Here is a 13,417-nt window from a genome sequence, read left to right as displayed (position 1 = left end):
AGCTTCCAGAAATCAAGAGTTACATGGAAGAATTTCCGTTCCCATTTTATATAATACTACGTGACATTAATTCTTTACCAATCACATTAAGTGATGCATTAAGACAATGGTTTGAGTTAGTTACAGCTGGTGATAGATGATAACGCAATAAATCTCGACAACAAACACCATGGAGGGGAGATAACTATCGTGACCCAGAGATAAATATTGCAAAGGGATATTACTGTCTGGAAGGGGAGATAACTGTTGCTGTTGCAAAGGGGAGATAACTGTTGGGAAGGGGAGATAACTCTATTGAGAGATAAATATGATTTTATTTGATACTTGGAGGCAGACTACCATTAATTTCCCCATTGACTTTAATGTTAATTCTGGCCTCTTTACCCACCTCAAATTTTCCCAAGATTTGCATTGGGCTGAATGATTTTCACTACAGAGAAACAAATGATCATGTCTATGCACTGAAATTTGTATGAGATTGACCACCAAACTTTTGAGATACACAAACGTGAAGTAGCATACTGAAAACATGTAACTATTTGCTGTACATATCACCGTAACCAACCTATTTACCAAAACCAGGCAGAAAATATTAATTCAAACCATCTTCATCCATTCTAGACCAACAAAATCAACAAAAATGGGTATGTGAAAGGGGAGAAAAGAGAGAGAGAGAGAGAATTGCTATAAATAGACGAACTACAATTTGTGGGTACCGAGATGGTGAAATTTAATGGTGGTCTGCCTCCACTTGTCCTGTGATTTTAAGTGAAACTAGGATAATGGTTTGAATTATCTGCTACTAGTGTTTAGATAACTAAACAGATCATTTCACCATTATCAGAGGGGAGATAACTCATATATATAGAGGGGAGATATATGATATAAATACTGTCATTTACACATAATTTGTGTAATTATATGATAGACTAATAATCATGCCAGGTGTTTGATACCTTATGGCATGTATTACATTATGACATGTTAAATATGTATTATATTATGGCATGTTAAAGATGTATTACATTAGGACATGTTCAAGATGTATTACATTGTGGGTCATGTTAAAGATGTATTACGTTATGGCATGTTACAGATGTATTACATTAGGGCATGTTTAAGATGTATTACGTTAGGGCATGTTCAAGATGTATTACATTAGGGCATGTTCAAGATGTGTTACATTATGGGTCATGTTAAAGATGTATTACATTATGGCATATTAAAAATGTATTACATTAGGGCATGTTCAAGATGTATTACATTAGGGCATGTTCAAGATGTGTTACATTATGGGGCATGTTAAAGATGTATTATATTATGGCATGTTAAAGATATATTACATTATGTGTCATGTTAGAGATGTATTACATTATGCCATGTTAGAGATGTATTACATTATGACATGTTAGAGACGTATTACATTATGTCATGTTCAAGATGTATTACATTATGTGGCATGTTAAAGATGTGTTACATTAGGGCATGTTAGAGATGTATTACATTATGGCATCTTAAAGATGTATTACATTATGTGTCATGTTAGAGATGTGTTAGATTATGTGTCATGTTAAAGATGTGTTACATTAGGGCATATTAGAGATGTATTACATTATGGCATGTTAAAGATGTATTACATTATGTGTCATGTTCAAGATGTATTACATTATGGCATGTTAAAGATGTATTACATTATGTGTCATGTTAGAGATATTTTTAGGTTGAATATGTGTCATGTTAAAAGTGTGTTAAGTTGTTTGTTTTGTAAGATATGTTTTACATTATGTTTGTGAGATGCAGAACATGATGTTGTTAAATATATGTTCTGTTAAAGCTAATTTCAGCTCTCAAGATGTTTTCAATTTTTATTGTGTAAAATATTATGTAAATACATACGTAAATGAAGTTCTAAATTGTCTTAATTTGTTTATCAACATCCATCCCATTACCCCATAGCAGTGTTTCGTTTCATTGGACATAATCCTACTTAACACTTCTGTAATGATAGCAAATTTCTGTTCCAAATTATGACTGGTCAATGGTCCGATTAATAACCAATAGCTAACTGCATACTAGTATCATTCAGCTTTAAACAGATTTCTAAATTAGACAAAATATATTTACATAACGTTATGTCATGACTTACGAAAAGCATTACGCCCAATTAACCAGTGCATAGCAGAATATTGCAGAAAAACTAATTGCGTGACAAACGAGTCTATCGATATCAAAACATTAAAAAGTAAACAATACTGTTTGGAGACGGACAATACTTTCACCGTTTTTATACGCCCACATGGAAATGTGGTCGTATATTGCCGTCGGTCCGTCCGTCCATCCATCGTTCACTTGTGAACGCTCTAACGCCAAAAGTTATCATCCAATTGTTTTAAAATCGATATATGTTGTTAACATTAGTGAGGTGAAGAATCCTATTTAATTTCAATAATTTCTAATGAAACGAAGAAGCCTATTGAATTTCAATAATTTCCGTTTATTACGTCTAGAGTTATGGCCATTGTTTCACTTTGTTGAACCTTGTGAACGCTCTAACGACAAAAGTTATCAACCGATATGTATGAAATTTATATGCATCATTTAAATTAGTAAAACAGAGAAGCCTATTGAATTTCAGCAATTTCCGTTAATTACACCTTGAGTTATGGCCCTTGTTTCCCTTTGTTAAGTTAGTGAAACGAAGAAGCCTATTGAATTTCAATAATTTCCGTTTATTACGCCTAGAGTTATGGCCATCGTTTCACTTTGTTGAACCTTGTGAACGCTTTAATACCAAAAGTTAAGATCCGATCTTTGTGAAATTTATAGGCATGATTTGAATTAGTGAAACGAAGAAGTCTATTGAATTTCAGCAAATTACAATAATTACTTCTAGAGTTAAGGCCCTTGTTTCACTTTTTTGAACCTTGTGAACGTTCTAATACCAAAAGTTAACATCCGATCTTTGTGGAATTTATATGCAATATAATGTAATACGAATGTATATAAACTGATTTACATTCAGTCGTTTCAGTTTTGACTCTAATTTCAAATCGGCAAAATACACAAAAAGTTTCAATCAAATGACAATCTCTAGCGTCTGGTTATTTCAGCCTATACAGAGAATATTTATTGCGCGTGCCCTCCAGATAAGAATATGACGTCCCCGTTTGACATGACATGTAGAATGTGTCTAGGCTCGTTTTTCGAGTCCCTTGTTACAAGTTGGCTGAAACGCATTATGGTACACGATTCGTGTACCAATGGTAAAATCTTTATTTTGTCTTAAATATTGGATATCAGAAGCCCATAATTTTCCGGTAAGATCACAACATCAATTTTGATTTAAATTGACAAATAATTCGTGTTTTCAACTCCGAAGACTTTGGATGATATCGAGTTAGAGACTTAGCTACTTTAAGTTAGTGAAACGAAGAATCCTATTGAATTTCAACAATTTCCGTTTATTACATCTAGAGTTATGGCCCTTGTTTCATTTTATTGAACCTTGTGAACGCTCTAACTCCAAAAGTTTTCATCCGATCTTTCTGAAATTTATATGCATTATTTAAATTAGTGAAACGAAAAAGCCTATTGACTTCAGCAATTTCCGTTTATTACGTCTAGAGTTACGGCCCTTGTTTCACTTTATTGAACCTTGTGAACGCTCTAACGCCAAAAGTTAACATCTGATCTTTGTGAAATTTATATGCATGATTTGAATTAGTAAAACGATAAAGTCTATTGAATTTCAGCAATTTACAATAATTACTTCGAGAATTATTTTATGGCCCGTGTTTCACTTTGTTAAACCTTGTTAATGCTCGATTGATGAAAGTTATCATTCGATATGTATGAAATTTATATGCATCATTTAAATTTGTGAAACAGAGGTCTATTGAATTTCAGCAATTTCCGTCAATAATTTCAAGAGTTATGGCGATCGCGTGAACATTTGTGATCTGTATGAAATCTATATGCATTATTTAAATTAGTAAAACGAAAAAGCCTGTCAATTTCAACAATTTTGTGATAGAATACATAACTCTTATTTATTAAAAAGATATTTTAATACTGGATAACATATTTACAGGTACATATGAACATCATTTGTTTGGGTATAGTAACGTCTAGCTATAGCTGCTTCTCCTCGGCCTCACAGGACCCCTCTCTCCGGGGTCGAGGGCAGGCCCTCTCCCGAGGTCCGGAAGACCTCTAAGCCTCCACGGGTCTCTCTCCAGGTCTGCTCCAAGTCTGCCCCTCAACTAGGCTTTTTATATCGTGGAGCAATATCTGTCGCGTCGGCTAGGCACGCCATAGTTAATAGCATTAGTAATCAGAACCGGAGGGGCTGACAAGGAAAGCTGTCTAGTCGTTCGGATGGGACGAAAAACCGAGGTCCCGTGTACACATTGGCGTGCACGTAAAAGATCCCTTGGCAGTTGGAATTCGATATAAGAGTAGGCCGTAGTGCCGCTGTCCGGGCAAAATTTCCCTCATAGCACACTGTATGGCGTATGCCCGTCTTCATTAGCCCAGGTTAGGAGCAGAACAGTAGGACGTTAAACCCCATTTCATTTCATTTCAGTAATCAGAACAATGAAAAGTAATTATTAAGATTCACACATCTTAGCTTAAAACAAAAAGTGTCAATACGTGTTAAGCCTAAATCTTATATCATATACTTGTCTAAAGACAACCGAGCAAATAAGTTTGACAACCCATTATATCTTACATAAAACTATGTCATAACCTTCGTACCTGATGCAGATTAAATTTTACAATTAATCTGTCACATACCCAAAATGAGTTACAAATGAAAAATATAAATTAAAATATGAATTCAAAATACAATAATAAAATTTAATACAAATTATATTGTATTAAAATTTTCTGTAGATTAGTTCCACACTTGAGACCCTTGTTTTAGTTTGTAGAACCTTGTTAACCCACAAAATTTATAATCTGATCTGTGTGGAACTTTCTTGTAAAGGCCCCCATTACCTACAAAGGAATAAATATGCGACCGCCCGGACGATTTAGCTGCTGTGGGCGTATGTTTCGTTGCCTGGCATCCTATCTTGTTCTCTATCCATCTCTTGCAAAATGTGGGCGTATTCTGCCTGGCAGCCGCTGGTTAACTATTATAGTGAGAGTTGCCAGCTCTTTATCTAATCTCCCATAATGTATCTTTACGTTCCGTTTTAAAAGCACGTGGCGAGCGTGGGCGTCACACATGGGGGGATGCGGGGGGTCCGACCCCCCCCCCCCCAATTGTTTTTCGGGAGGGGGGGGGGTCTGAATATAAGCTTCTATCTGTATAAAACCTGTACATATCCCAATATGGTTTATACTGCTAAAATAATATACAGAGATAATCATCCTGGAAACATGTGTGAAGTAAAAAGTACCTGTGTTCCATAAAATTGTGTCTAGTTAGCCTGTCAGTAATATTTTGTTCATTTTTTTCTGCCACTTATCAGAGTGAATCGCATGTAGGTATCCAAAAACATAACCGTCTAAACCAAATATTTATCGCCCGCTCAGCCAGCAACGTAACCATAATACTTTTGCACGTGGTGTCTTGGTAGACAGCATGGCCACATGGTGTTTGTTTATATTTTTTAGAGGTTTTAAAAAATGGGTTAGGGTTAGGGTTGCGCCCCCCCCCCTATATATTTCACGGCTACGCCTCTGGTGTCGAGAATCCATTTATCTGATGTATCGAGTACCTATTTATCTGATGGTTTTTGTCATTATTTATGTATGTAATAAGTCTCTCGGGACATGTTTATTTACAAAAGGGCAATTTAATGACCGTGAACAAAATTGGAACCAACCACTAAAAAGACGTAAAACATGCTAATTATTCCATTATCTTAAAGTAGTATATTTTCTAACTGTGCTTTTAGTAAAATTATATTTAAATAATATATAATTATCATATAACTTATTTTGCTGGGGGGTCTACAAAGTCATTGCGTTTCGCGCATGGCAAACCACACGTTCCAAGTGACTGTACGTCAAATGAATGTTTTCTCCAGCCCTATTCATCGAGAACAAAGATTTTCTTTCAGTCGGTGAAAACAATAAATTATTCATCCTTTCAAGTTGATCGTGGCTAATGATAATTTTTGATGGAATGGTGTCTTCCATCTTTGGACACGCTGTATGGCTTATCAATATGGTATCATAATAAATGTTTTAGAAAATAATTTACAAATATTTGTTAAATGGGCAAATCCGATAATATTTTGGAGAATAAAACTGCTTAATTTTGTGCGAAAGTCCTTAAAAATCCCTACCTTAGAGTCGAGCAACAAACTCAATATCCGTGATAGGTTTTCATATAACTTAAACTCGTCAGTCTCCATCTGGAAATGGAGACCAGTGTCCCAAGCTTTATCATACGGCGTCCAGTTAAAACCAGACTTTCATTTTATAAAAATAACGTGTAGGTGAAATTGATCGTTCGTTGTCAAGTAGAGCACACGCATCACTCACTGTTTTGACCTCTAAAGGAACGGTAATAGTTTATCAGGTCACCCAACGAAAAAATTCACCCGAAATCCTAAATGGGTTACGTGTCCGGATAAGCAGTTTTGACGTTCACTTCCAAACGAAATTTTGAGACAAGGTAAATACACCATTCCTATATATTGTCATATAGTAATGATGATACTATATGTATTGTCCCTTTAATGTAAGGTTGTATGTGTGAGAGAGTGTACACTCCAGTGAGAGAGGTCAGTTAACTTGTGGTTTTCACTGTGTGAGGACATCATTTTGTGTTGTGACAGTTTTGCTAAGTTTATTGGAATAAACACCTCTAGAACTTATAAATACTTCAGTCATCTAATTATATGAATAGGCTAAAGGCCTATTCCACATGGTGGAGATGCCGGGTATATATTAGGAACATGAATGTTTTTCTGTTTTGCATAGTTCCTATTAACAGGTCTCTCCTTTGGTTGAATAATAGGGAAAGCAATTTCAGAGAAGCTGAAAGCTGCCGGGACTATGGCATCTATCTCTAAATCAGAGTCTTGGGCGGGGCTGCGCGAGAGAAAGTCTGCGCGTACCATTTCAGAACCTTTTTGATATTTTACTTTGAAGGCATAGGCAGACAACTTAACAATAAGTTTTTGAAGACGATTCGTGCATGGTTCACGCTTCGACTGAAGCAGGGGCACAATTGCAGCGTGATCCACTACAGCGTCAAATTCAACGCCCTTTAATAGATGCTGAAAGTTTGTTATATTTATAAGCAAACCGAAGAGTTCTAACTCTGTTACACTGTACCGTTGACATGCGGGTGTAAACCGTCTACTTTAGTATCCTAAAATGTGTTCTTCATTGTCCACAAGTTGGGTAAGATACGACCCTGTAGCTAAGCGCGATGTATCACTATATAAAGTGAGGCGTCCGACACTTTGGGGTAAATGAAGAATAGGATTTTTTACAAGAAGTGCTTTTACCTCTTCAAATGCATTTTCATGCTGAGCTGTCCATTCAAACTTAGCTTTCTTGTTTGAGATCTTGTGAAGGGGTCGCAGAACAAGCTGTAGTCTTGGCATAAAACTGGAGATGTAGTTTACAGCTCCTATAAAACGTCTAACCTCTTTGGAAGATTTAGGACGAGGTAAATTTCTAATCGCTTGACATCGATTAATAAGGGGTTTTATGGTTAATGACCCATTTCTGTCCGTGGAAAGTATGTAGCCCATGTAGGTAACTTCATGTTGAAAAAAGCAAGCGCATTTACGTGGGGATATCTTCAGGCCATGCTTGATTAAACAGCTGAGGACAGGTTGTAGGTGAGTCTTATGGATATCAAGATTTGGACTAAATAGAATGATGTCATCATGATGAGCAATGCAGAATTTTCTACTTCCTGGAATCTCGGACAAAATTTTATCAATGTGGGATTGAAAAATGGCAGGGGAAATGCTTAGGCCCTGGGACAAGCGTTTAAAGAAATAATGCTTACCACCGTGGTACGATGAAATGCCCGTATACTGCCGAGCATTTTGTGACAAGGGCAAAACAAAGAATGCCGACTTCAAATCAAGACAGCTTAATACTGTTGACCCAGAATGACTAATGGTCCGTAGTGTTACAGACAGGAGAGGGAATGGGTGGTTCATACGTTTTATACGAGAGTTGAGATAGCGGAAATCTACTACAACACGCTTCTCAGTGGTATTTTTCTTAGGAAGAATAAGCACCGGTGAGGTATAGGGTTGATGTCCCTCTGACAAAATACCAAGTTCAACCAATTTTTGCAACTCTTTGTCAATAATGTGCTTCTCGTTGTCGGTTGTACGATATGGTCGGATATAGAAAGGCGCTTTGTCATTAACACACAAGATATTAATAGTCATCAATTTTCATTCATGTATTATAGTTCCATGTATAAATGTTTGTTATTTTAGTTTGCTTTCGTTTAAAATATAGTTATATTGCACTACATTTTGCAGGCCTTTGCTTTAAGCGAGGGGGATGTCATATAGTAATGATGATACTATATGTGTTGTCCCTTTAATGTAAGGTTGTATGTGTGAAAGAGTGTACATTCCAGTGAGAGAGGTCAGTTAACTTGTGGTTTTCACTGTGTGAGGACATCATTTTGTGTTGTGACAGTTTTGCTAAGTTTATTGGAATAAACACCTCTAGAACTTATAAATACTCCAGTCATCTAATTATATGAATAGGCTAAAGACCTATTCCACAATATATTGGCGCTTAAATGTCATATGTACGCGGACTTTTGTTTTTGAGACTGTTAAAATCGGGATGGTCCCTTTAACATGCTCAACCTAAAGAAACATTATTTATTTGTTTTATTCATTCTCACTTGAAACACTGGACTCGAGGGCGAATTATGGGAACGGCTCGCTGCAAAAGGACCCAGTCAAGGGGGTTCTAGGGCCCTCCGTAAAAAAAAAGTGTTGGCCGAGAAAGTTAATTGGGATTTTCCGGCGTGGTTTCCCCTTGTCAGTGGTGCAGGACGAAGGGCCTGATAAAAGGACAGCTGTTTATTTGTTCGGATAGGAGAAAAAACCGACCTCCCGTGTACACAGTGGTGTGCAAGTAAAAGATCAGTTAGTTGTTAGAATTCGATATAAGAGTAGGCCATAGCGCCGCTGTCCGGATAAAATTTCCATCAAAGCACACTGTATGGCGTATGCCCGAATAGAATAGCTCCACTGTCCGGGTAAAATGGCGTATCCAAACCAACCAATAAATCTAGATCAACGATATTTTGATGAAAATGAAATGGGGTTCAACTTGTTATTGTTCTACATCAACCGGGTTAATAAATACCAGATGGACAGTTTAACTCTCACACTTTCGTAATCCTCTGTGAAACAGATTGTTTAACCCAACCCTAAGCAGGAAATATATATATATATAATAACCAACTGTGGACATAGGTAGGCGTATTGGCCCTTTGGATGTTTATGGGGGGTGGGAGTGGAACTTACCTGAAATGCCCGAAAGAAATTCCGTTGACAGATGGCGGCGCCGGATGTCAGGAAGCACCGAAATCTCAGAGACTACCAACAATGTTTGGAAGACTTGACGGCCCTCGCGCACCCCCCCCCCACCCCTTGAATCCGCCTCTGCAGATGCGTTTTTCTACCATTCTAGCCAGTGACTCGTCAAGTAACTTCAAAGGTATCCAATGGTTTTGCAACCGAAATACCACTCTTTGCTGACCTGAATTACTATCATCATTCAATCAGACTGCTGGAGCTGCATTCACAAATACATGTAATAACCAATGCCACGAAAAATATCGCATAAAGCTGAAGATATTTGCCGGAAAATTTTCTTTATTACCTTAATTTTCAGAATGAATCAATCATTTACTAAAACGAATTTTCCACAAAGCTGTGATGTTTCCTTATTTTTAATTAATTACACAATTACACAACAAATATAAATTTACAATATGTTAAGCAACTTAATGTTCCCCGTTCTCTGACGTGACGTGTCCGAAAAGGGTAAATACGTCACAAAGCTGGAGTTGTTGTTTATTTTTAATTAATTACACAATTACACAATAAATATAAATTTACAAAATGTTAAGCAACTTAGTGTTCCGCATTCTCTGATGTTTGTGCCTGAAAAACTAAAATACATTGCCCGAACTCGTTTACCTGAAAGGTCAGATTGGACCTATATTTGGGAACGGGCTTTTCTTCCCGATCATCTGTCGTCCTTACAACGAGGATACCTTGATAATCCTTTGGAAATAATACGCCTCGGGAAGATTATATAGCCTAGGGGCGTCTTCCGATAATGCGCAACTGGAAACCCTTGTCCCACTGCAGCAATACTATAGAAAATATGACGATACGTTGTCGTTAGGGGGTGACCGTGCGACTGGGGCGTTTTAAAACTAGAGGACACGAATACTTTTGAGAACAACTCACATTTGTTACGGGTACGTGAGTAAAGAGAGACAAGGCTGAGTAGGCTCACTCCCATATATACCCAAACGGCGCTAACCCTTATCGTCAGTGTTAAGTAACTTTTAATCCTCTATAGTTTCTAAACTTGGTCTAAAACCTATAATTGCAGGAAACCACAATTAAACATACACTATGCAAGAGCTAAATCTGTCTATTGCAGGTCTTTCTTTAGGCCTGAAATGTTATCTAAATTATTAATAAGACATTAATTAACTTATCCAGGCCATAATCAGCTCTAGATGACATCGCTAGCCCGCGATCTTAAGTGGATTGTGGGCCGATTTACTGCATAATTTTCCTTCTCGATTAAACGATTAAATAGATAATCGAGACTATGCTGTTTATCGTACTGACTTTTGTAATGATGACCGAGGCTAGGCAGAAATTTCATTCGCTTAGTTTTCGGTTCATTGTGGATCAATTAAACAATTTGAATGAAATTTTCAGCAAATTGCCTTTACGTTATCTAGTTTTTAACTATTATAGAGAGAACTGCCAACTCGTTATCGAATCTCCCATAATGTATCTTTAATGTTTCGACTCTAACTATATAAAAGTTGAATGAGACATCTTGAAAACCACTAAATATTGAAATAATTATAATGTACATGAACTGTGCAGAAAAAAAAGGATTTTCGAGGAGATGTGAGAAGACATGTATGGCTAAACATCTGAACGTCTATAGCTAAGTGTCAGGCCCGTAGCTAAAGGGGAGGGGAGGGGGGGGGCAGGAGGGACACGAACCACGATGGTCGTTGGTTTCGTATTGCGTCCAATTGAAAGGGTGCCAAAGTCACCCATTGGGGTAACCGATTCTTTGGTCGCCTAATTTGCTCCAGGGGAGGCAGCTGTTCCTCTTGCCCCCACCCCCCACCGCTAGCTAAGGGCCTGAGTGTTTAATGCATGATTAGATTATAGATGATACTGGAGAAGATAGAGACGCAGATTGTTACGTCACGTCACGCTCGAGAGCAAAAAAAAACTCCTCACGCCACTGGATGCACACAGCTCGAGGAGCTTATGTTTTATGGGAAGGTTGTCAGTTGGGGATTTATAGTCAGCCATCTTTTTTCCTAATCTCTGTGGATTCTCAGACTGATGTAATCAAATTCAGTCCTTGTTCCAAGAGTATCCAGCCAGTGCCATGTTGCTTCAAAAGGAACCCCAACCTCAGGTCTTCTGCCATTGACGTTAGCTCTGGAACAGACCGGGTCATCCAGATACCACCAGCCGCTGTTAAAACGGACTGGACAATCATTATTACTAAAGTCTCGATCATAAGTAGAGAAAGGTCGGTCATTTATGCTAAAAGGGCCATTTGTTAAGCTATCGCCAGGTCCACCCTTGGGATGAGGTGATGATGCGCCTAGACTAATTGAGTAATTATCGTTGACACTGGATATATTGAAATCACGGTAATAGCCCAGCAACTGGCTTGTATAACCATCGAATACGAACCCTACGCTCAGCTTAAATCTGTTATGATTCTGAAGAATACTGAAGATGTTTTCAAGGCCCAGCCAATGACTACCATGTGGATTTCCAAATCCGGTAGAATATTCATTCCATGTTTTGTTAAAATCTGTTTCCTTACAGCGTCCATCTCTGTGAATAATGTATGTTGATCCGCCAAATGTGAAAGCACAGACCACCTCCAGTACTGCGCCATCTACCTTTGGTTGTATGAAGGACAGTAGACTTTTCTGTGGAGTCACTGACTTTTGATAGCCATCTGAACAATCTGAAATCATATTTAAAGGTCTTATTATTTTTGGCGGGTTAGGGGGTTGAGTGATGTAACGCTTCTGATCATAAGGTCTGTCAATGTGTCAAGTGACGTAGTTTCGATCCTAAGCATGTACGTGACGAGGCCAGTGACGTATCATGGTGAGGACAACGTGGGAAAATCCGGCGATCTGAAGACGATTTGTATTTAATGTTTTGTAGAATAAATAATGAAGTCCAATTTCTCAAAAATCGTGAAGCAAAGTGCCATTTTTCCGGACGAGTTTCGGGACTGTTTGATGTGGTGGTGGTGTGTGGGGGGAAGGGACTCAGTGGAGCATTTGTCAGGAACAAGCACGGGCCGAGCATAATCTGGACTATAACCCTAGTATGACATCATCGCAGCCATTTTGACGCCATATCAAAAAGTCCATCATTCGATGCAAAATTGTCCAACAAGTACCGCATGCTTCGCTCAACTAAGAGCCACCTTTCGCCGCGCCACCACTACTGGAACATGGATAGGCCCCGCACCAGACGCCCACTCCTTCCCACGCCAACTCAACTACCAATGGAATGGCCACAGCTACGAAGCAGATTCCAACCACCACCAGGCTTCCACCAACCACCACCAGGCTTCCACCAACCACCACCAGGCTTCCGCCAACCACCACCAGGCTTCAACCGACCACCACCAGGCTTCAACCGACCACCACCAGGATTCCACCAACCACCACCCGGATTCCGCTACAAGTACCAACCAAGTCGACAACCAAATCAGAACCAACCAAGTCGACAACCAAACCAACCAAGTCGACAACCAAACCAGCGCCAACCAAAACGACAACCAAACCAGCGCCAACCACCCCCAGAAAATGCAGGTGTCGTGAAAGCCTTCTTTCAGGTCCTCCAATGCCTCCACCACTTGACCATTATGGAGAGTCAGGAGAATGGAACACCAACCAGAAGTTTCACTTGGAAGATCCAAGACCTGAATAAGTTCGTGAAGCCGGCCATGAAGACGCCTACCATAGCCACTACCATTGAGACATTGAACTTGAAATGGGCCAAGGACGTCGCCTCATCCCTGTCGATACACTACCAAGCCATGCTAGCGGAGAAACTGGAGTACTTGAAGTCACGTCACTTTACCAAAGATGCTGTACAAGAGTACTCTAGCCACGCCCTAGCATGGACCAAGAAGTCCTACGGCA

At 38.6% G+C, this 13,417-nt stretch overlaps 1 protein-coding gene across 1 annotated transcript in view; it reads left to right on the top strand.

Moving 5' to 3' along the window:
* LOC126812211 (midasin) overlaps window positions 1–1,913 on the top strand; it is a 56,209-nt gene extending 54,296 nt beyond the window's left edge. Inside the window, exon 52 of the mRNA XM_050538464.2 lies at window positions 3–1,913. Coding sequence (XP_050394421.2) covers window positions 3–140 — 138 coding nt within the window. The 3' untranslated portion in view covers window positions 141–1,913. The remainder of the gene's footprint in view (window positions 1–2) is intronic.
* The last annotated feature ends 11,504 nt before the right edge of the window (window positions 1,914–13,417 follow it).

This window comes from Patella vulgata, chromosome 2 (genome assembly GCF_932274485.2).
Source record: "Patella vulgata chromosome 2, xgPatVulg1.2, whole genome shotgun sequence".
Taxonomy (NCBI): Eukaryota; Metazoa; Mollusca; class Gastropoda; family Patellidae; genus Patella; species Patella vulgata.
This window is presented reverse-complemented; position numbering and strand designations above follow the sequence as displayed.